General features: G+C 50.3%; 1 protein-coding gene across 1 annotated transcript in view; it reads right to left on the reverse strand.

The window, feature by feature from the left end:
* Nucleotides 1-21,745, reverse strand: part of Trabd2b (TraB domain containing 2B) — a 195,043-nt gene extending 173,298 nt beyond the window's left edge. The window contains exons 1-2 of the mRNA XM_038335300.1: nt 21,643-21,745; nt 19,108-19,668 (exon numbers count right to left, since the gene is read on the reverse strand). Of these exons, the coding sequence (XP_038191228.1) occupies nt 19,108-19,668; nt 21,643-21,744 (663 nt within the window). The 5' untranslated portion in view covers nt 21,745. The remainder of the gene's footprint in view (nt 1-19,107; nt 19,669-21,642) is intronic.
* Between the last annotated feature and the right edge of the window lie 3,090 nt (nt 21,746-24,835).

Raw genomic sequence — 24,835 nt, forward strand, 5'->3', positions numbered from 1 at the left:
TGAGTTTTTGTCCTGATTTCCTTCCTTGATGAATCCTGATGTGGAAGTGTAAGTCACTTTCTTGTTGTTTTTGGTCATGGCGTTTCATCATAGCCATAGTAACCCTAAGATAGTTGTGAAATATAAATTATGTGTTGCCGCCGGGCGGTGGTGGCACACGCCTTTAATCCCAGCACTCGGGAGGCAGAGGCAGATGGATCTCTGAGTTTGAGGCCAGCCTGGTCTACAAGAGCTAGTTCCGGGACAGGCTCTAGAAACTACAGGGAAACCCTGTCTTGAAAAACCAAAAAAAAAAAAAAAATAGAAATAAATTATGTGTTGCCACTAAGTCACCTGGTCCTTGGTACTTTATGCCAAAAGTTCAAATGAAAACAAGCACCTCTTTCGACCTCCTCATATCCGTCTTTATTCTCAAGCTGCCCTCTTTCTAATTCCCTAGCAGAAACTCTGACAACATATGCTGGTCCCTTTGATGCCCTTCAAGTTGACAGTCTGTTTCATTCCATCTAGGAGCCAATCTCTGAAGACTTGGGCTTCCTCTCCAGAGACTAACTATACTTTTAAGGTTGTGCATGCTTTGCGGGACATGCTACACATGCTTTCTGTCCTTTTAGTTCCTTGATGTCTTAGGTATCCAACTAGAAAGGGGTCCATGTCTAAGAGAGCACAATACTGCAGTCGGTAGCCAGCAAATATTTGACAAAGAAATTTACTGGAAACATGCATCAACACAAACCAATATGCTTACTGAAAAATTCCTGTGTGCTGGCCTTTGGGAGAGGCTAGTAAATTGTTATGCTTACTGCCTAGCACCTAGAGCCTGAGCCCAGAAAGAGGTGATGCCAAGGCCAGATCCCCTGGTGACTAGTATGTTCTTTGCCAGGATCACCCTCCATGAATAGTTCACTTTGGCAGTTCCTGTTTCAGTAATGTTGACCACCAAGAAAGGTGGCACATGGGTCAACATGGAAAACTCCTCTAGTGCTCCAGGCATGTAATGTAAGTCAGATGCTGCTAGTGATGCTGTCATCACAAAAACGGGGTTCAGGTGGAGCTTCTCCAACAAATCACACCACCAGATACATACTTTTATTTTCTAAGTTCACTTCTTTCCCACCTCCCCATAGTTTAGCTAATGGCACCACTGTGGGCCCAAACATGCCAACATTGTGCCAGTTTCTTAATCTTTCTGTAAGTGGTCCACCAGGTATCTGTCGGTCCCATCTCCAAAACAAGGCCAACTCCCCTGACCTGCTTCCTAGATCTAAGACACTACCATCCCTCACCTGGACAATTCCTACAGCACCCCTGCTGGTCTTCAAACTTCACCACTTTGGTCCCTCCCTCCCCGCCCCAACTACATTCAGTGTTTTTGAAAAAAAAAAATAATAACAAAAATTAGATCTACCATGCCTCAAACCAACAGCTTCTACCATTGGAATAAAAACCCAATAAATTTTCCTGTGCTAGGCAGGCCCAGTGAGGTTTCATGAATGTCCCCTATGCTCCATATTCCGATGCTACCCTGTGCACACATGGTTCTATTTCTGCCCTTTCTGTTTTAAAAATAATCCTAAGGACGTTGGCCTTCATTATTGATCTAGAACTATTTGGGTTGTCATTATTAAACCCTTATTGAAAAGAAAGTTCTTCAGAGAAGAAGACTTGTTCTGTTCCTGGCGTTACCTTCAGGACCCATCATGGTGCCTGACACACAATGAGGATTTGGCTCCCACTTGCTGAGGCAGTGTGACTCTCTCCTTGGGGATGGACTGCTTCCAGCAACCCCTTTCCAGAGTGCACCATGTGGACAGATTGGGAGAAAACCGGAGGAACTACTTCATGCAGGTGACCAGAGAGAGCATCCCCTGTGTGTTGCTCTGCTGTGTTAAGATGAGAGCAGCATTTTACCTCTGTGGTCTTCCTCCACCAAACACATAATTTCAGCCTAACTGTGAGAAGAACAACATATAAACATCATATAAACTCTACCTCAGGGACAAGCATCAGTCAGTCTAATGCTGGAAACTCTCGAGGTCATTTCACACTCTCAAGGAAAGTCCAGGAAAGTATCAGGGCCAACTGGAGTTTAAGGAGAGATGACGATGGGCTGTGGTACCCAGAGGAGGTTGTGGAATAGAAAAACGACATTAGGGGAAAAAGAAGAAGATGCAAGTCAAGTATGGCATGTAGATGACCGCAGTCTATAAATATTAGTTCATTAATTGTGACAAACGTACCCTGTTAATACAAGATGCTACCAATGGGGAAAGTGGATGTGAGGAACACTCGGTACCATCCTCCAACGATACCACAAATCAAAGCTGTTCTCCAGTCAAAGGTTTATTTCCAAAATACATTTGTTCCGTTGAACGGACGTGCAGCAATAAACACTGCGCAGATATCTTTGTTCGCTTTATGAGGATTTTCTGAGCAAACAGTCCAGCTCCTGAAGTCTGTTAAACATTGTCTGGGCCAGATCGCTCGCACGATCTCTCTGTTAACAATGCACTTGAACCTCTGTAAAGGCGGCCTCAGTCTAGCCCCTAGCTCAACCACCAGTGGCTAAATGAGGGCTTGGGTCAATGACAAAAACAACAAAGTCTGCCCTCTTTGATGACAAGTCACCGTTTCCCATGCTCCCAAGCCCATCAGCCACGCCGCCAGAGGTCTGCTGCCAAAAGCAGGCTGCTAAAGGCCCACTATGCACCTGAGCCCAGGTGGGGCTTCTCGGGCAGCTTGTGCTGTGGATGAGCCAGTAAATGCAAGACTCTTCTCGGGGGTCAAATGCTGCCGTACAGACTACAAAGAGCACAGGTAGAGAGAAGCCAGGTTGTTGGGAGCTGGGGCAGTCAAGAAAGACTCCCTGTAGGAAGAGCAAGACAGGGAAACAGGACCTAGAGAGGGAACATAAGTTCAGACTTCGGGGAGTGGTCTAATTAGAGCTGTTGGGTCCCCCAGATGGGCTGGAGAGGAGGAAGCCGATAAACTGGGTGCAGGCCAGATTGGAAACTAGGCTTTCAGACTTCAAAGCTCTTCTTTCTTCTTTGCCATACGCTGTTTGTGTCCTTGCCCCTTCTCCCAGGACAAGATGCTGTGTGCCCTGTCTCAGCCTGTGCCACGGAGCCCTGCACATAGCAAGAGCTCACAGCTAGTGGATGAAGACAAGAGGGAATTTAACACGCAGACTATAACCAAAGGTGCTGGGACTTTATCCTACACACAAACAAGGAGGTATGCCAGGCTTGCCAGAACACCCACAGTCAATCTCCCCACCTTTATCCCTGGTTTGTTTCCTTCATTTACCCTCTCAGGCTTCTTAGGAATTACTTGTGTTGTGTACTTGTTTCCTGTCTGTCACCTCTCAGCCACTTGGCAAACAGGAGCTGATTACCTGCTACGTGCCTGGTATGTCCTAGGTACGAAGGATATGACATCAGGGACAAAGGTCTCTGCATTCACGGAGTTGATAGGGGGAGAAGCAATGTGCAGGTAAAACATACAGGATGCCAGTGGATGATAGGTGCCAGGAGTGAAAGGGAAGCTGTTGAAGGGGGTGCTTTGTCATTTTAAATAGAGTTATCGAGGGGAACTTCCTTTGAGCACCTGTAGGAGATGAAGGTGGGAGTGTTTTCATCTGTGCTCACTGGCAGTTCCTGTCATGCACCAGGCCCAAAAGAATTAAAGATGGAGGGTGTCAGCAAGGTTAGTCCATTGCTCTTTCTTTTTCTTTACTCCCTCCCTCCTTCCTTCCTCCCTTCCCTCCCTCCTTCCTTCGTCCTTCCTTCCTTCTTCCCTCCCATCCTCCTTCCTTCCTTCCTTCCTTCCTTCCTTCCTTCCTTCTTCCTTCCTTCCTTTCTCCCTCACTTCCTCCTTCCCTCTCCCTCCTTCCCCTCCTTCCTTCCTTCCTCCTTCACTTCCTCCTTTTTTCCTCCCTCACTTCCTTCTTTCTTTCTCCCTTACTTCCTCCTTTCTTCTTTCCTCTCTCCCTTCCCCCCTCCCTCTCTCCTTTCTTCCTTTTCCTTTTCTAGTGCTTGAGATAAAACCTAGGACTTCTTTCAGTATGTTGCAAGCACCTGACAGTCCAATCACCAGTTCTAATTCATATATTTCGATTAATTATCCAGTTTGAGCTAACCGTCAATTCATATACAGTTAGAAGATAAGACACCCTTCATTCGGTTTCCCCCAGTGGTGACACCTTACACACTGGCACAATATCAAAGCCAGGAAGTGAGCACTGTTATAATACACTGATAAGGTTCAGGTTTCACCAGTTTTATTGACCTCGCTTAAGTATGTGAATACGCAAGGCTGCCCCACTCAGTTCTAGGCAATTTTAATGGACATTTTCTTTCTCTCCAATGTCTAAGTTAAGGGGTCATTCGAAGGGTTGAGAGCTAGGGGAAAGCAGAATGAAGCAACCGTGGTGGACAGCCTCCCTGAGCTCCACTTCTCCGGGAAGCCATCTGGAGAAGTCGGCCGTACTCACTGCCATCGTGCAAGGTGAAAACATAGTCAAAACTCTGGAAATGCCCACGACTGATGGGCAAAGACCTGACTACCTCCAACCTGAGTCTTCGTTCTGGGCGTTCTTTCTGAAGCCAAAAATGTGCAGGGTGGGAAAGAAATACTGTAGAGGATACAGAGGACAAGGGGAAAGATAGGTCCTAGGGACAGCGCAGAGAGAGGAAAAGAGGAGGAGTCCCTAAAGGAGCTTCTGGGGTGCTAAGTCAGTCTCCACAAAGAAAGTCAGAGGGGCCTAAAGAAGAAAAGGTGAAGCCCCAGTTCAGATATAACTCTATGCACCATCTTGGATAAACTCTACCTCTGGACATCATATTCATCACATGAATACCGGGAATGATCACCTCACCCCACCCACCGCTATCACGTCAGCGTCTGTGTGCATCACCCCATATCACCCCACCCACCGCTATCACGTCAGCGTCTGTGTGCATCACCCCATATCACCCCACCCACCGCTATCATGTCAGCGTCTGTGTGCATCACCCCATATCACCCCACCCACCGCTATCACGTCAACGTCTGTATGTGTCACCCCAAAATTCATATGTTGAAGCTAATCTGCAATGAACAATCTTAGGACGTAAGGTCTGGGCTGTGTCTAGTGGTGGGGTTAGGGCCTTTATAAGGGACTAAAGAGACCAGCGTCCTCCACCTTCTACCACATGAGCACACAGGTGCCATCTGGGAACCAGGAAGCCGCTCCTCACCAGTCATGACCGATGCAGACAGCTAGGTCTTGGAGTTTGCGGCCTCCAGAACAGACACAAACATATTTCTGTTGTTTCCGAGATTCCAGCCCAGGATATTCTGTTAGAGCAGCACAAACAGATGAACACACAGGGTTGTACACAACAAAGAAAAGGAGAAGCAATTCCTCGCAAAGCACAAGTGCTAGCTAATTGCCAAAACCAGTTAGAAGGAACCCAAGCCGACAGCCCAGCCTGTCTGCAGTCTATGACTAGGATGCCTGGCTGGCTTTCCTGGGACTGAAAACACAGAATTTAGGTCAGCACACATAGAGGCTCTGGCTCTGTTTATAAGAAACAGAGAGTGTGTGTTCCTATTAAACGCCTTTGAGTCCCAGTGAGAGTGGGAGACCCAGGGCTGTTTACGGCTCTGGATATTTACTTTTCTCATATACAAATCAGCTTGGGTGCCGTCAGAGCTGACGCCACCTCACACTGTGGCCCTCTGACGTCCTGCCTCCTCCCAATGCCCCACACATGGTTTGAATTTATTGGTTTTAGCAGATTTCATTTATATTGTGTGAGGATCATGGAATGACCAGCAAACAGAAGCTCTGATCCATGCCCTGGAAAAAAACACAGAAGCACAGGAAGAAGGCTGTCGGGGAGGGCTGGGGAGATCCCTTCTAGGCAAGAAGCAGGTCTTACTTACAGGATGGGCCGCTATGGAAACAGGGAATTGGTGGGATGTCACTGTCTGCATGGCCCCAGCTGGAGATGGTCAGAGCATGAGAAGGAGAGAAGACTCTCAGTGGCTACGGAAGCCCAAACACCTAGGCCCACAGCATGTAGGAGACTGCTGAGCTTCTTGACTTCCAGAGCTGAATATCTGGAACCTCAGTGGTGCTGATGGGGGTCAGGGGAGGCACTGTGGGCTTTCTGATTTCTTCACTCACATACTCAGGAGATGCTATGGAGATGTAGCTGCTGAGTTTACATACAACCCCGAGGATTTGCTTGCAGTCAAGCCCTGGAGGAACCCAAGGTCATTAGATGAGGTTCCTATTCTCAAAGAACTTCAAATCATTGGAGAAGTCAGAGCGTAAACACAGAATGGACAAAATGCCACTCTCCAGAGGTGTCAGAGCCAACTGAGGAAGTGGCTTTTCAGGAGGGGTGTGGTTTCGGGTTTACCAATCTCACGCCCCTAAAAAGGAACAGCTTAGGGAAAGTCTGCCTTGGTACACACCATCGGATTCATAACCAGCACGCTTACTCTGTGTGGATGGCAGGCCCTCCAGTGTCCCACCTCTGCTCAGGCAGCATTCCACTTACTCCCATTTTGAACAGGTGACATTCCCCTCAACCTGCAATCAAACAAATCCCGTGAAATTCAGGGCTTATGTCAGCCCCTGCAGCTATGTTAGGAACGGCAGGGGGAGTGCCAGGCTTTCCGCCAAAGGCCCTGTTATAAATAAGATTAGCTGGACTCATTCGGACACCAGCCAATCTAAGGGCAAATATGATCGAGTTCCAGAAGCTGAGATCCCCCACTCTGGGACAGTAGTGGGCACATTCTGGATCCAATAGGTCAGGTGATGTTGAAAGCACAAAGGCTTTCTCAAGCTTGGGAATGTGCAGTTAGCTCTGGGTGAGGTGTCCCAATCTGAGACCCGTGAATACATGAACTAGTGAGCCAGTCATTAACTAGACGAAACGTGAATGGCAGAACACAGTAGTGGGAGCAGTGTTCCTGCCAATGCAGCCAAGTCCAAGTCCAAGTCCAGTTGCCAGAGCTCCACGATGTGGCCACATGTGTCTCAATATCTGTGTCTCCCTGTGGTTCCCACCAGTGTGTTCTATGTGGTGAGCAATGACATTACCTCAGTCTGGATTAGTATTACCACCATCACCTCGCCCCACACATGCAGCTGCTTTGGAACCTGGGGATCGCCACTGGCCCTTCAGTGCTGAGCTTAGGTGGTCTCAGACTAAAGCCCAGACAAGGATTCATGGAGGCGGAGGGGAGGGGAGGTGTCTGCTATGTTCAGCGGATCATCTGCAGCCATAAAAGTCTGGATAACAAGGATGCAGGCTCAGCCCTTTTGGAAGCAGCCACAGAACCTCTAGATGACCTGAGCCCTACTCAAGCCCGCGCCGCCTGCAGGTGGTACTCAGCAGTGACCGACAGGTGGGGCGTAGCATTCTGTGCAGCTACTACTTTGACAAGGTCTCATAGAGAGTCCTTGGGGTGGCACCCTGTCACAGTTCCTGACTCCCGTGCCACAAAGCCCCTGAGAGCAGCATCCTAGCCATCCACACCACAGCGGCCATGACATGCAGCCTTTGTGTCCTCTTCACTCGCCCTGAGCACACCGGCATCCTCTGCCTGTGAGGTTTAGCCACTACTCTTGGTCCCGAATTCGAGTCCCCTCACCCCGCTGCTGGCAAGTAGGTTCCCTTGCTCCCTCCTTGTCAGAGCCACAGCCTACACCAGGACGACGGAAGTCAGCGGAAGTCTCTCAACCCTGTCACTGCTTGCTTGTCAGACTTTGAGCCTCAGCAGAGCCGCCCCCCCCACCCCCCCCTCCTCTTCTGGAGCACACGTCCTCTTTCCATGAAATGCAGAGAGGGTGGTACAGGCTTCACAACCAGACGTGGATGGTTTCTATTCCAGGCCCTTTGTGTATCTGCTGTGTGACTCCAGGCGAGGGAATCATCTCCCTGAGCCTTCTTCACGGCCCATGAGGTGGGATTAAAGCTACCTGAAGCCTGCTGTGAGGACGAGGTGGGGGCAGTACGCAGAAAGGACTCGGAACTTATTTTCTGCACACCTCCACTGCCACAGCCACTCCTCCCCTCTCCAGCAGCCCCACAGACAACTTGAACCCCAGAACTTGGAATTGAGTCTGGCATAGAGCGATTCCCATGACTTGCCAAGCAAGAGTGGAAAAAAAAAACATGAATAGATGAGACATATTTTAATAACTAATCCTGTCAACTAAGTATTTCCAAGGTATTTCTCTTTAGGACAATGCAAAATGGGAAACAACACATAGCTGAGGACTGTTGAGCGCAGAGCAATCTTGTTATTAAAGTCCCACCAGGCTTCCCCCACACACACACACCCAGGAACTCTGAGCTGATGCTGTTTCTTAACTCCCACTTGTCTAAGCAATGGAGATAAAGGATGATTAGGCAAGAAAGAGTCCCCCCCCCCCCGCCATGACCCTCATAACCCAGACACAGCTGAGCTTCCAGCCTGAACTTCTCAAAACCTCCTTTCAGTCCACCCCTGTCCTAGGGAACAACCGGAGACCAGGCAAGTCAGATTATACACACCACTGGTGGTCATGACCATATTCTGGGGGTGGTCAGACCACATAGCTCCCATCAGGCTGACCAACCGGACACAGCGTGTGAGTGAGCAGGGGAGCCCACGCCTGGGGACAGAGAACTGTCTTTAGTTTAGGACGGGCTTCCCAAGCTCAGTATGCAGGCAGCCTAGCAGCAGACCTGACGTTCTAACCAAAACGACCACTAGAGTATCTCAGCTAACACTCTCAGCTCACAGGCATCGCTGAGACGAGCCCCAAGGTTTTCACCCACTCAAAGCAGGAAACTCTAGTCCAGCTTTGAGTCCAGGTACCAAAACATTTAAGCCTAGATCTAGGTGCCCTCATTGGTATAAAAGTATGTATCCTCAACTTCCTTAGAAATGGGGAAAGGATGCCTCCCAGGACTGTTTGAGGAATGCACCGTGATAAACCTAACAGAGAGGAAATCAGGGCGGCTATCTTGAGAGCTTGAGGGAAGAGGGCAAAAATGAAGCAAGGCAGTGGGGATTTCTACATTCTCCCATCCTGGCACCTTGGCTGAACTGGCACCTTCTTCGTGGACCACCCTTTCCATTCCCATTTCTCAAAGCACTTCAAAGCCACCTCCACCAAGAGGCTGGCATTCCTTTCTCGCCACCCTCCCAGCAAAACTATTCTGATGGACGCCAAGAACACAAAATCATATCCAAGACCAGCAGCTGGCCTCAGCATGGGGACTCGACTTCTGGGTCAACCAAACATCCCAGGCAAGATCAAGCACGAGGATTGAGTGTTGTGACTGGAGGGGTCCCAAAGTATATCCGTTTACCCAACCCATGACCAACCCACAGCCCTTCAACCTGCCTATAGAGCCCGGGGCTCAAAAGTGGCCACAGTCTAGTGATGCCACAGCCACATCCCTGGGGATCAGGGGACATGCCCATAGTCCCAGTACTTGGCCGGAGTGACTAGAAAACAAATCTGATACCATTCCTGAGCTCAGTGAGTACACTGCAGGGGAGGGGTGGATGAAACCGCATTGGGGAGGAGACTGGGAGGGGTGATATCCTAGCTGGTCTAGGACAGAAGGAAAAGCTCTAGAGACCGCATGCAACTGGGACATAAACAGCTGGAAAGACCACTGACAAGTAGACTTTTGTCATTTCTCCAACTTAAGGCCACTAAGGAACCTTATGGGAAATAAGGCTTTTAAAACGAGCCAGATTTCTAACCAGCCTTTCTCCGCTGTATCTTTATCACTGGGTCTTTCCAGTGGAACCCAAGGCTTAAACGACTAAGCCTCACAGGCACATTGAGTCCATGCAGATAACAGAGAGCAGAAAACTTTAAAAACCCCTGATAGGGTGGAAGGAGGGACTGGATGGGGTTGGGGCAGGGGTGAAGTTATTTTTGCACTAGGGATTCTGGGCAGGGTTACCCTCTTCTTCTGTGAAATAGGGCTCAGAGGTGCCTCCTGGCTTCTGGAGGTGTACGGCAGTCAGGAGTGTGTGTGTGTGGTGGGGGGAGCTGCAGTGTATCTGTTTTCTAGCTTCTCTTTGCCTGAAAAAGGAAGTACCCCAGGCAAGCACACATGTGACCACATCAGTGTGGGTGTTGTCCGTGCCACCTCTAGCTCATGTCCGTGCACAGTAGGAGGGAGCGGGAAACATTTCTGGAAGAATCGTTCATTGATTGTGATTTTACATATGAAAAATAAAACACTATACTACAGTACTTTAGACCAGTCAGTCCTCCCAGGACAGCCCATGATGCTGAGAGATGAGGAGACCAGGACAAAGACAGACTGCATGACCTGCTTGGGGTTATTTGTGGTCCCAGTAAGCACACTGAAGGCTTCCCGGTGAAGGGGGCTCCTGAACTGAGTCGCCCCATGTAACTTTAAGTAGGAATGAATATGGGGTTCTGAAGGTAAAATCTACCAGGATGCTGCTGAGGGAAAACCAGGGGGCTTATGCAAAGAACCCAAGTTCACAGGTCACAGAAAACGGGAAGGAAACCTCCAAGGCTTCTTCCGGACTTTGACCCAGTGAGTCAGAAAGAAAGAAGTCAGAGAATAAAAGGTAACCAATGAAACCTGGGTACTCGAGACAGAGAGATGTGTGCATGCACTATCTGCAGGACAGGGGTGCTGGGGAGGTGCTGACAGGTTCCCCCTGGGACAGGAGGGAAGAAAAACAGCTCCAGCAACAGGTGTAGAGAACGCACATCCCAAGGCCAAGGCTGTCCTGCAGAAATGGCCCCGGAGCCCAGGCATTTATGAGCCCCCTCTGACGACTTCCTGGCTTTCTTCAAAGGCAGCCAGGCATTCAGAGTGGGCCAAGTCCAATTGGCCCATCAATCCTTTCAAAACACAATTCTAATAGTCAGCCACATTGCTGCATCTAAACTCAAACTACTAAACTGTGTCCATAGGAAGTTATTCCATAACCCAGTGACCCAGGATAAGTCTTTCTATGAAGCAGCATTTGTTTGAAGAGCCGGGGATTTTAACAAGGACAGTCCATTCCGGTGAGAAGGAGCTAGACAACGAAAACTGAGAAAGGGCCCTAGAGGAGCAGGGAAACCACAAGATGATGTGTGGGGCCATGACCAGGGACTCTAGTGACGGGTGGGAGAGAAAGCCTGTGCCACTCAATGTCACTGGAACCCCCAACCCAAGAGGATCGTGGAAGAACAAAATTAGATGTTTGGACATGAATAGATGTTATGGAGGGACAAGCCTGGGGATGCTCTGGCACTTGGTGTGTGTGTGTGTGTGTGTGTGTGTGTGTGTGTGTGTGTGTATGACAAAATATTCTAGGCTAGAGAGTAATAGTCCAAGAGAGATTCATGGATGCCAGGAACGATGTTGAGGGCATGGGACACATCTCAGGTAGAAAGTCTGAGACACAGAAGCTAGGAGAGCCGCACCTTTTAGAGACTGTAGCCAGCAGCCATCCCCGGGCTACCCCACAGAGGTGGACTTCCGACCAGGAGTACACTCAAATCAATTCTGCAGTCGCTTGTGAGAACATGTTGGACTAGGCTAGAATCAGGAAAGAAGGCCTGCCCAAGTAATAAAGTCAAATATAGAAGTGCTGAAAGAATGCCATAAAATTCCATAAAGAATTCCATGGAGGGCAACACTACACGTGGCATGGTCATAAAAGAAATCTCCGGGTCAAGTCTGCGCCAGTTCAGACCTGACAGCACTCTCGGAAGACTTCCTGGAAGAGGTGTAACTTAGCTGAGCCGCGAAAATCAAAAACTGGGGGCATCAGAAGTAGAAGAGAAAAGTAGGAAATTCCTGGAGAGGGAGGGGGGCCAGCAGAAGTCACTGTGTTTCCAAGCTTGGGGCAGGATATACCGCGTAGATTAAGCAGCCTGCGGATCCTGGAGGAGCAGCCTGGCGAGACGGCTTGGCAGCCACGAAGCCGAGCTGAAGGCTGGGCCACCGGCTGCCTGTGGATTAAGTGGGTGGACAGAGAGCCAGTGATGGGAGATAAAAGGAGTGAGGTGGATAATATTTAGAAGCAAATTCAAGGGGGAAAGAACGTCAGCCGTTGGGCTGGCAGCTGTGGGTGCTTGCCAGCATTCTTCAGTTTCCTCCCTAGAAAAGCCGCTTTACCAGGCAACCTCTTTCTGGCTTTGAGAGGAGTCCAAATGGGAACTATTAACAAAGGCACGCGCTCAGTTTTATCTCTATCAGAAAGTGCTTTGGCGGTAGGGAAGGCTTTCTCTGGGCCTGGGAGTGGAGAGAGGCTTGGGGGGGAAGGAGATCCGACATGCTCGCAGATGGGGCTTCTTGGAATTCTTGAGAAATGGCCCCTTCCAACTCCAAGATTTTAGAAGTCTGTGTTGATGAGCTGAAAATGCTTCAAAGCTAAGAGGCTAGGATTTCATGATGTGAAGATTCTTCCGGTCCAAAAAAATGTCTCAGACCTGAAGGTTCTAAGATTTCACCATTCTCTGGTTCTCTGAGCCTCAGAGTTAGTGCTCCTGGGTAGCCCTGAGCCTGGAAGTTTTGCTGTGAGTTTCTGATCCAAGAGTCATCGCCTCCGGTTTGGGGCACTCACTGTCCTTTGACGGTGGTGTCTAAGCTGTCCTGTGTTTCTGCTTCTGAGTCTGCCACCCGAATATCAGGCCCCCATTCAGACATCGATATCAAGGTCTGGATCAGTCAGGTCCCAGAGACAGAACCTGAAATATCGGCAGGGTCCTTTTTTTTTTTTTTCAAATTGCCACCTGAGCCCAGTAACACTCCATGTGTACATATGAAGCAGGGTCACTGAAGAAACTGCCCCACCATGTGACAGATATTCCCAGAACAGCTCCTGGCCACAGGGTTGTGGGTGGGAGGCTCAGCAGGGGTGGTAGGCTGAGGAAACACTACTACTTTACAGACATAATTCTAGAGCTACAAGAAGCCACCTGGGGCAGCCTGTGCTGAATGGACCCTGGACCAAGAATTCAGAGAGGAGATAGTGCGTGTGGCCTGAGGTCCGCCCAGGGTATCCAGTATCCCTCCACCCTAAGGAGAGCACTTCAGTCTCACAGAAGGCCAGCTGAGCAGTCCAGCAATGTGAACCGGAGGGAGGCCTGCTGCAGAAGCTCAGAGAGGCCCCAGACCTCAGAACAGGCATTCTTGGAGAATCTAGGAGATAGCTACCAGTTCTGAAAGCTTTCAGACACATGACAGAGAACAGAAGGAAGAGCAGGGTCTCTCGTTACGAAGGGCGAAGGACCAGGATACAGGACCACTAATATTCATCTGTGGGGCTGAGTTTCCACCCTGTGAAACAGGACTTTTGTACCACCTTACAGGGTACAAAAGCAGCACATACTCTTAGGTAATGAGCTCCCAGCAGGCAAAACCTATGCCATTCATTCCCAGGTCTCTGGCCCACATCCTGCATTGCACTGCACTGTGTCTGCTCTGGTTAATGAGTGAAAAGGTGAAGGAAGGAGAGGATCTTTAATGAAAGAGAGGATCAAGCCTGGGCAGGGGTCCAACCAGACTATGCCACACCAGCTGAAAGCCTCTAGCTGCTCTGCAGACACTCCCACTCCCATCCTACCCCTCATGAGCCACCAATTTCCTGAAGGGTAGGTATTAGCCAGGGTTCGCCAAGGACAAGCCTGCCAAAGATGCATGATAAGTCAGGCTTAAAGCCGTGGTTGACTTTAGGCCCCCTAAGATAAAGGGCTAGAGGTGAAAATTACAGCAGGCAGAATGGGGTTGGCACTGGAAATTGCCTAGCCCAACACTGCCATGGAACAAAGGTGGCAACTTGGGCCCATGGAGGGAAAATGATTTTTCTGAAGTCATTGACAAAGTAGAAATGGAGGGTTTGCTTTGACTCACAAATCCTCATGCGAGGTATTCAATGCCTGTGTCTCTCCAAAATTCCATGCTGACACCTAACCCCGAGAGTGATCAATTTAGGGATGGTAGGTCTCTGAGAAGAGACTGGTTCGTAATGACAGAGTCTTGTGAATTACTGACCTAGCAAAGAGGCCTAAGGGAAGTCACTATTCTCTCTCGTTCCTTGCCACCCACCATGTTAGGATTCAGAGAAGTCCCATCTATGAAGGATGAGCCTTCACCACATACTGAATCTTCTGGTTCTTTGATCTTTACCTTCACAGCCTCCAGAATCATGGACAATGTTTACAAATGACTCAGCATAAGGTGCCTGGCCATAGTATCTCAGAGGGATGAAAACAACCCCCTTGATTTGGTGTCCCTATAAGAAGCAATGCCGCAGTTAAAGTTTATGAGAGGAGGCCCATTGCTGCGATTTATGCAACCTTCCTTCAGACACTCATTTTCTCCACCATGCTGGGTCCCAGAAGGGGATAAAGGATGCGCATCAAGGGTGCAGACCATTAGTCATTTGTCATTCATCACTCTGCAAATATTTATAAGGCATTCCCTACCTACTGATGAACCAGACGCAGATTACTATATGGCTATATGTAAACGCAGAAGACCTTTCTCTATTCAGCTATGCAGGCTTAGCCTCAGTTGGGGGGCTACCTTCACAATAGTTCTGTGGGAAACTGGTGGTGAAGTCCAGGGAGATGGTACCCAGAATGTCTTTGGGGACTCCTCTTTTAGAATTACCTTAAGATTCAATTCATCATCCAGAGAAAGAAGTTTCAGTACTTTTACATTATTTTTCTTTTCGTATTTTTGTATAGTATTTTTGTAGTTTACTATCAATAATGATACACCCACACATACACTTATTCATGCACACACACACACACACACACACACACACACACACACACACATACACATTTACGTAGATACAATTTCACCATATAATGTCATGAGCTATGAAAAAAACAAAATCAATCCACTTTTTAGATACCTCAAGAGATGGGTTTTAGCAATGAACATTCCTCAGTCCACTGGGCCTGTCTACACAACCATAGCCAGAGACCCAACTTTTTCAAGTCTCAATTTACAATAGATATGACAATAAAGCTTTTGGAACTTCCCTGGGGGACTAGCGTTAATATCCTTTGAGGTCCAGTGCCACACCCAGCACAAAGAGGGAGCGTAGCATTTGATTCTGTGGTTTCTAACCCCCAGAGGAAGAGACTGAAGAATTTCGTGACCATTTTGTGCACTTCCATCCGGTATGTTCCAGAGCGCTGGCTCTTGGATGCCAGAGAGCACCAGTGCATGCCGGTAAAGCCCAGCAGTGGGCAGCACAGCACGAACCTTGTTCTCTTACCAAGCCTGGAAAGATCATCTAACTCAAAAGTTCTCCCCATATAGTGGGAGTGGGCAGAAGCAGGAAGGACTGAGAGTCACGCAGTGGTTCTCAACTTCCTCATGCTGTGACCCTTTAATGCAGCTTCTCATGCGTGGTGACCCCAACCATAACATTATTTTCGTTGCTACTTCATAACTGTAATTCTGCTACTGTGATGTATCATAATATGATTTCTTTTTGGAGATATTGGTTTGTCAAGAGGTTGCAACCCACAGGTTGAGACCAGCTGCCCCAGAGGGAGTAGTGGAAGCCAGTACCAGTCCCTGGAAGCAGCAGGCACAGCTGTTGAGGACCTCCAGGTTCTAAGACTGCCATAAGATCTGGCCTAAAGGATTAAGCATCCCAGGCTCCCCACAATCACATGTTCTGCAGCACCAGGGGTTGAACCCAGTACCTAAGTACTCGTGTGCAATAAGTTCCTGCCACTGAGATAGATAGATATCCCTAGCTAGCCCTCCTTTTACTTTTGCACTTTGAGACGGGGTCTCACTAAGTTGCCAGGGCAGACTCTGACCTCGGTCTGCAGCCCAGGCTTGAACTTGTGGTCTCCTGCGTCAGCTTCCTGAAGAGCTGCGATTATGGGACTGTGCCAACAGGCCTGGCTCTCCACCACCCCTACCATAGCCCAGTTTGGATTTGTTCAGCAAGGGTTGGACAGTGGCTATGGGCAGAAGGGTATGCCCACTTCTCATGCAGCTCTCTTTTTTCCCTGCCCTGGAGCCCATTAAGACTCCCTGCCAAGCACAGAAACTACATATAGGAAGTTCTTCAGTCATTTGGAGTCCCCATGGACTGGTTCTGTTCCTTATTAGCCATGTGGCCTTGGGCAAGTCATTCAACCGTTCTTGGTGCCCACCTTAGAAAGCCAAAGGGTTACAAGGAGAATTCGGTGAAATGGAAAAGCACGTGGAGCTTCCTGCTGGGTGCGTGGCACCTGCAATTGATTAGAATGGTCCTATGGAATGTCAGGGCTGGAAGGGGCTCTAGAGATGACCTCATCCTGGTGTCTGATTTCACAGGCAGGGTGAACTGAACACAAGGGAAGGAACTGACTTGCCCAAGGTCACATGGTAAAACCTTGGTGATACTGAATCTAGCACCTTGAGTTTATTTTTGAAATCAAAGGTCGAAACCTGTCATGAGACCTGCTTGCTCTTCCTGCAAGCTGAGCAGTTACCAGCTTTAGGCTCCCTCTGTCCTCCACAAGTCCAATTTAAAGTATCTTTCTCTACTGAGCAAGTAAAATACATATTTCTACCAAGAAAAAAAAACCATACACAAAATACTTCAAAACATTAAAATTAAAACTAAAAAAAAAAAAACAAAAAAAACTCAAGCGTTAGCATCAAAAGCTTAGTCTTTTTAGCTTTTCCCTCATCTTCCTCACTCACTGCCCACCCCCGATTCTGTAATAACAGTACTGCTTTGAGGAAAGAAAAAGTCCTAATGCACATAAATGATATTTCAGTACAATAACACATCACAGATGTTCCTATCGAACTGGGCACGCATGTATGCACACCATTTTACTGAGAAAGCAGTTGCATTTCTGATTGTCAGGTTGAGGGTCCCAACTGACCTCTACCCAGGTTCTGGATTGCTACTTTTTTCCAGTCAGCCTGCCGCTGCCCAGAAGGATGAAGGGGCGGTTTCATCACCTCCCTCCAAAATGCTATCAGGACAAATTGGTGCCGTCAGGCTCTCAGGCAGGTGGTGAAGGGTGTGCAGATTAGGAAATGAGAGGACTCCTGTTTTCTTTTGCCTGAGCCTTGTTTTCTACAGCCCTTTCAAGAAGCTGGACTCAAGAACAATTTGAAGAGCGGGCCCAGGCTGGTGGTGGGGTGGGAGTGTTTTTGCAACAGAAACTGGAGTCTGTTTGATCTTCAAACATGGGCTTTGGAGACTGTCAGCGGGCTCCGTGCTGGCCGATGAATGGCTCGCAGTAACTTTTCCTAAAACATAAGCTCGCACACTCCGCAGCAAATGTTTTCAACCCACCAGAGCCGTCATTTGGTTGAACAGCAGTGTTTCCAGACTCCCGAAGAAAGATAGTTTTGTTGTTTTAAGAGAGACAGATTAAAGCCAGGGACTGTTTAACCAGAGAGCTCCAGGGCTCCCTTCAGACCTTGTCAGGTTCCTCTCTGGTTGGTACAAAAAGGGTGTCAAGAGTGATAGTGGATCCCCCCACCTCCCAAAACTAAAATAGATATCTATGGAGGCTAGACATGAGGAATATGGGCAGAGAGGCCGCCCACAAAACTGCCTCCAAAATGAGATGGGCGGACGGTGAGTGCTGGGGGCCCCTGAACCACTGATAATATCAGCTCACGAGGCTGGCAAGGGGAAAATCACTTCAGAAGAGGAGAGCCGCTCTGTTCAGAGGGCTCCGCGCTGGGGCAGAGAATACACAGGATTTTCCCCGTGGAGATGGAGGCAGGCGTAGTCAGAACCCTGCGGGGCGTGACTAACTGCCCCAATATTCCTGCCACCGGGCCCTCTGGGTAAGGGCTCCACAATTATGGGAGAGCCAGCAGGAGAACTCACAAACCCGCCTTTCATTTGGCCGGCAAATCAATCTGGCTTCTTACCTCCCTGGGGACAATATTGCATTTCCCCTGGAAAAACAAAGGCCAGAGATCTTGGAAGGGGGATCAGCTTCAGCAGCCGTTTCCCTGGTGAGGAGCTTGCAACATCTCTGGAGCAATTGGGTCTGATCCCAGGGAGAGAGTGTGGGATCTAGTCATTTTATGAGTCTATCTCCTTAATGATGAGCACACACGTCTGTGAGGCCACATTTCACTTAGGGCATCAACCCAGACCCTGTACTGGGGCCTCCTTGTAGTATCCACAAGTCAGGAGTTCCCACCCTGAGTTGACAGCTCTGTTCTCTAGGCACAGATGTGAACTTACTGTTCCCAGGGCCTCAGAGTTGAGTTTGGGACCAGTGAGTTGCGAATGACCTCTGTCCATTGAGACAGGCGGTTAAAGATGTTTTGCTGGATCAGGTCTCTGACAACCAGAGACTTTAAAGCTCTTAAGCCCCTCCCTTCTCCCTTACTCCCTAGGTTTCAGAAATCAGAACTGTCAATCTTAAGCAAGCACACTTCTATGAAATTATTACCCCCAAAACTCTCCTTTGCCCACTGGATGCTCCCCCAGTCTTAAGGAGGCAGCTCCAGGGTAGCAGACCTCAGCGAAGGCCCCAGGGAACTGTGAAAAACTTGGCATTAACCAGCAGACCTGTGCTGGTGGAGGCCATGCCCACAATGCCTTCCCTGCCAGCATAGCCTAGGCACCATGCCCTATACCTCTGTGCTGCTTCTATACAGACACACTCACAGGTGAGTGTCCAAACAAGCTCAGGACAGCCTTGAGCTCCAAGTCCCCAGGGCCTGGGGAAGCCTCCTGCAAATGGGCATCTCCCTCTTTCTGTTTTGTATCACTCTGATGCTCCCGGGGAAATTCTTTCTGCTCAGGCAAGCACAGCAGGTGGAGAGTGGATATCCCCAACAGGGAACCACTGAAATGGAAAGAAACACCCAAACTTTGGCACGTAGTAGTTTCCCCTGACCCCAACAAAGCAGCCCAGTGCTGTTCCAGAGCCAGAGAGATGCTTTAGCTTGGGGCAGAAAGCAGAGTGTGTGTGTGAGAGAGGGGGGTAGGAGGGTAGGGGGATGGGACCTGGCTCTGGTTCTCTGCTAGAGCATGACAAAGATCAGAGACCAGGACCAAGATACTGTGGGGCTGGGGCTGCTGGCTAGGCTGGCATGTGGGTGTTCCTACCTGGGAGAAGTTGAGCCCATTGAGAGGATGGCACTGCTCCTCAACCCGCTCCACAGCCCCAGTGCTCTTCTTCATCTTCTCAGCCTGCTGGGCCAGGTAGAGGTCCAGCACAGGCACGCCTCGGGAGCGCACGTCCGTCTCCGTGAGTGAGTTCACCATGAGCATCACCCACACTGGCCTCTTGCGCTCCCAGTTGCCAGCAATGGCATTGAACAGGTAGTCAGCATACAGCCCTTTGCCACGCTGGGCTGGTGTCATCCATGAGGGCATCATCAGCTTCACGTAGTCCAGGTGGCGCTTCAGGCGCCAGTAGAGCTCTCTTGGCAGCACATCCTGCAGGTTCTCCCCATGGGGCAGCAGCTGGCAGCTGGCCAGGGCCGAGATGGTATAGGGATCCGTCAGATCCAGCTCAAAGTAGACACGGGTGCTGGCCTGGAAGGCTGCTTTGGAATTATCAGGGATGAAGTCCCAGACTCGGGTATACGGAACATGAATGGTGCCAAACAAATAGGCTGGGGGATGGCGCCGGATAGTCCATAGGAAGGAGTTCATGTCCCTCTGCTACAAGGAGAGAGGAGAGGCTGATCAGTGAGGCCAAAGGGAGCAAGAGCAGAGCCAGGCTTGGCACAGAGAGGTGGCAAGGGTAGATGGGGCCAGAAGGCAGAGGCCCACTGGCAAGGGCTTTGCAAGCTGAAAGCTCCACACTCAAATGCTATCTTAATTGAATAATTGGTAGAGTACATCATTTCACTTCCCACAGACTCAGTTTCCTCTTCTGTAAAATGGGGGTGAGAATGGAAGTTACTGGCAGGCTTGAGAAACAGAGCACACATATCTGAAGCCCTCAGAGTGGTGCCAGGCACAGAGGAAGTGGGCAATGAAGGCAGGCTCTCTTTATGACTAGCTTTCACTGTGAAAGCCAAGGACTGCCACACCACCTGAGAACATTCATGCTTGGCCAAGGCAAACCTTCACCAGCAGTGTTTCATGGAGAGGGTGGGGAGAGGGGGGACCAAGAGTCCTGCTCTGGCAAGAGAAGAGGAAGTCATATAACTTTTAAATACAGCCATTAGAAGACACATGCCAAGAGCACTCTGAAAGCAGAACACCTATTAAAAATAGCACACCTATTGCAACAGTTACTTCCCATTCATCCCGGTGGGTAAGGTTTTCTTCTTGGAGGGCAGGTCTGGGGTGTTAGCTACTTTGGGCCACTCGCTGAGACCTTAGATGAAAACGTGTTTTAAAACCTTGCAAAGCCAAATCAAGTCTCAGTTTCTGGTTTCCAAGGAGAGGATACCATGGAATTAACCCCGAGAAATGTACCTATTCTGGGTGCTTCCAGACTTCCCCACCAAAAAGGCCTGCCTGGTTTTCTATCTCCAGATCTGTCTTTTTCTGTGACCTAGGTACACACGAGGGTTGTGTGCCTTGAGCAGGGGCACAAATACCAGGGCTGTTTTTTCAGTAACGATTAAGATTTAGAAAGAGACAGAAGTTAGCGGATTATCATTTCTCTCAGGCAAAGTCGTTTTCCATCTAGAAAAGTCTCCGGAGTAAACAGTGACCACTTACAAACTTTAGGTTAAGTCATAACATTTTCCTACCTGATTCTGACATAAATGCAAAGTATTTATTGTGGGTGGGGGAAGCAGCACCTTGCTTTACCAACAAGATTTGTAAATCTGAATGCACAATAGACAGTGCATACCAGCTAGCCAGCTCGTTTCTTCTACACAAGGCAGGCTGCGTGCTGAGCACCTTGCCCATGGCGCAACCTCTGCCCTGCTACTAGGGCAGCACAGGAAGATCCTGCAATAGTGTTCTGGTCTCCTGGCCTCCAGTTAAGAGTGATTACCAATGTATTCATCTCTATTTGAAGAGAAGGGCATTAGGAGAAGAAAATCATGAGATTCTGGGCTGGGGGAGGGAACTGGGGGAAGCAGTAACTACTTGACCCCCCTCAGGGAAATATTAGACAAGCATGTTCATTCTGTCATTTCCATTTCTCTCCTCTGAATTCTTATCCCTTTTCAGGAAACAGGGGCATTTGGGACAATAGGTGCTGGGTGGGGACTGGGGTACAGAGGGAGAACAAGGGGGGGCGACCTATGGTCAGAAGGAGCGAGGGGGAAGCCTGGGCAGGGGCACTGTGTGGATGCAACGGCGAAAGAGCTGGTAGAGTGTGGAGACAGGCAAGGGGTGTTGGAAAGAAGTCAGAAGCAGGCGGAAAGAGACCAAAGGGTAAAGGCAAGATAAAAGACAGGAGAGTCAGAAGCGGGCACAGAATGGGGAAACGTCCAACCAAGACCAAAAGTCTAGAGGAAACTGTCCGCGACTGAAGAAGGAACCATCTGGGCTGAGCTAGGCTCAGAGTTGTAGCCCTAGAGGACAGATGCTAGGGAAGGGAGCCCGGGTTGTGCCCAGAGGGCGGAGGTGGAGCGAGTGGGCTAAAGAAGGCAGGTCCCAAACCAGCGCCCCTTGGGCTAGAGTGCCCAGGCAGGCGGGAGAGTGGCGGGGCTGGCGCTCGCTCACCGATCCGGGCGGCCGGCACTGTCCTCCGTCCGGGGGTTGCGGGCGGGCGCGGGCGGTGGCGAAGAGGGCGGCAAGCAGCGGCCCCGCCAGGGCGGCGTGCATCCTGCCCGGGCCCGCGGGATGCGGGGGACCCTCCTGGGCAGCGCCCCCTCAGCAGGGCGGGAGCCCCCAGCTGGGCACCGAGGATCTTCTGGAGCACAGGGCTCCAGGCGCGAGATGCTGGGAGCCCGCTGGGGCGTGGCTGGATGTCCCTGTCGGACCTGGGGGTCCCTCTGGGGCGGGGCTCCGTCTGTTGGAAGAGGGGGATCCTCTGGGGTGGGGCGGGGCCCCTCACCAGGGCGCGCAGCCGGGTTGGCCAAGCCCCGGAATTCTGCGAGCGCGCAGGGGTCCCAGAGCGCGTGGCTGTCGGGGAGCCGCGTCAGGGACCAGGGGTACGCGGGGCTCCTGGGGCAATCCCCAGATCCTGGGGTGAGCCGGGGATCTCGGGTTATGCTGGGCACCCGGGGCGCGCAAAGGTCCCAGGGGTGCGCGGCGCTCCAGGGGGCGCGCAGTGGGACAAGTGCGGCGGAGGGCGCGGCGGGGCGGGGGTCGGCTCTGAGGTGCCGGGCTGCCCCCGAGCCCGGCTCAGAGGGGCGGCGGGCGGCCGCGCGGCCGCTGCCCGGGCTCCGCCATGCTGCTCCGCGGCCGGGAGGGAGGGAGAGAGGAGGGCGGGAGAGCGGCGCGGAGCCGGGCCGGGCGGGGGGCTGGGGCCGCCGGGCGGGGGAGGGGAGGACCCGGCGCGGGGGGCGGGGGGCCGGGGCCGCGGCGGGCCGGGCCGGGCCGCAGGGAGTCGGAGCGAGCTCGGCGCCCGGGCGCGGCGAGGCGGGGTCTGCCGGGCATGGCAGGCGCTCGCTGGCTCCGCGCTCGCTCTCTCGCTCGTTCCCTCGCACGCGCGCGGAGGGAGGCAAAGCCCGCAGCAGCCACTTCCCAACTTTCCAAACTTCCCAGCGCAACTTTTTCCTCTCTTCCCCTGCCTGCGCCTCCCCCCTCCTCCCTCTCCTTTCCCCTCGCCAACTCCGCGCTGGGTTGTAGCTCCGGAGCGCCACCGCCAGAGGGCGGCCGGCCTGATGCTCCGCTCAGTGGACCGCATGCTAAGAGGTAGAAGTCAGTCAATGACAAATTTGGGGACATGGGCCAGCGTCACCAAGCACACCCGTGAGTCTTGTAAAGAATAAGCAGCCAACAAGACAGGATTTTGGTAGGCACTTCGAGGTATGTCGAAGAATGAGATGGTCGCTGGAGATGCAGGGAAGGTGGTATTTACTTACAGTTTTGTGCATGCTACTGTGCCTAAAACTGGCATGCATTTTCCTAGGATCTTTGCAAATGCTCTCTGCATTAAAATAAAGCATGCTCAAAGAACGTAAAATATTTATCATCAAAAAATATTTATCATCAGAATTCCTTAGAAGCTTCCATTTAGTCAGTCATTCTCCGTTCTAGCTCCTTGGGTCCACATAAAATCCCCGTGTGTGGCTGCGGAAGGGTAAGAATTCATGTCCATTTCTTATGCTATAGGAATTGAAAAAGTTCTTAAAATCAAACCTCTTCTGTTCCTTGAAGACAAAGGAGGCCTTAAAGATGTCGTTGGATGAAAACTTTCTGTCACTGGGCGGTGGTGGCACAAGCATTTAATTGCAGCATTCTGGAGGCAGAGGCAGGCAGATCTCTGAGTTTTAGGTCAATCTGGTCTACAGAGTGAGGACAGCAAGGGCTACACAGAGAAACCCTGTCTTGAAACCAAATCCAAACCAAACCAAAAAAAAAAAAAAAAAAAAAAAAAACCAAAAAACAAAAATATAAACCATAAAAGCCATTTCATCACAGCAAATGAGGAGGGTGAATCAGGGCACAACACACCACACACACACACACACACACACACACACACACACACACCTCATCTGTTAAACAAGATAAGCATAATATCCTGGCATCTGAGGTTAAAGGACAAATTAGGTGATCTTATCAGAAGTCTACAGCTGACAGACAAGGTCAGATATGCAAATAGACAATTAAAATACAGTCATTCCAGAAGACCGAAGAAAGGCAGGTAGAGGAAGGGTCCTAAGACAGTCGGAGACAGGGCAGAGACCTTGGAGGTGGTCTTGAAATAACCAGTCAGCGGGAGCTAATAGAAGGAAGTGAAGCAGTTGGAGCAGCCAGTACCAAGGGGTGAGAACGGGAGGGAGCCCAGGGCCTTCAAGGGATTGCCCACAGAAGGCAGGTGGCAGGAGTTGAGGCTCTTTCTTCATGCCAGGCCTGGGAGCACACCTTTGTATATATACAGTCATGAGAAGATACTCCAAGATTTAAAACAGAAGGTGGCTAGGGCACACCTTTCCTTACAGGGTACATGGGTTGAGGGAACAAAGTGGAGGCAGGGCAGCTAGTGGGAGCCAAGGCCTGATTATAGGCCTCTTGACTTACAACTGAGGGCTCTCCTTGCCTCTTCTGCCACACTCAAGCCTCAGGGCACCTTGAGCAGCTGGAGAAAAGAGTCTTAGAGTTTGAGCGAGGAAGAAAAGCCTGCCTCTGTGAACGAGAATGTGAGCAACTAGGAGGCAGACCAGAAGGGAAGGAAGGAAGGACCAGACGGCGACAGCTTGAACCCCACTCTGCACGTGAAGCTTCCATTTTTCCTTAGGCTGAAAATAAATACGTGTTGGCAATTGCCTACAGTTCAAACTACTAGGAACCTGCAACAATTTGTTCTGCCCATCCTCTTTGTCACACCTACCTGGTGACTGATGCTGAGCCGCCCAGAGTGCTCAGAAAACAGGGCACCAAGTCACAGCGTAGCAGCTCTGTCTCCCATAAACAGAACTGCAGCTGAGAGTGAAGAGAAGTCCATGAACAACACTACCCCGGCTCAGCCCCCCATCAGTACCCCTGCCGAGCCACCCATCTCCTTCGTAAGAACAGTGAGTTGGTTAGAGAGAGAGTGGGCGATAAAGTCCACGGAGAAGTAAGGATATGGTCTTCGCTGGAGAATTCGAAGATGGCCCACTAGGAAATTTTTTTTTAAAGGACCACACCAAGTTTAAAGTGATGGTGGGTGTGACTACGTGTTGGTGGTTTTTTAAAAAATCTTCCTTCCTGTATTTCTAATGAAAATTTTCTCATATCTTTTCCTCAAAATGATAAAGGTTTT

This window comes from Arvicola amphibius, chromosome 6, assembly GCF_903992535.2.
Source record: "Arvicola amphibius chromosome 6, mArvAmp1.2, whole genome shotgun sequence".
Classification (NCBI taxonomy): domain Eukaryota; kingdom Metazoa; phylum Chordata; class Mammalia; order Rodentia; family Cricetidae; genus Arvicola; species Arvicola amphibius.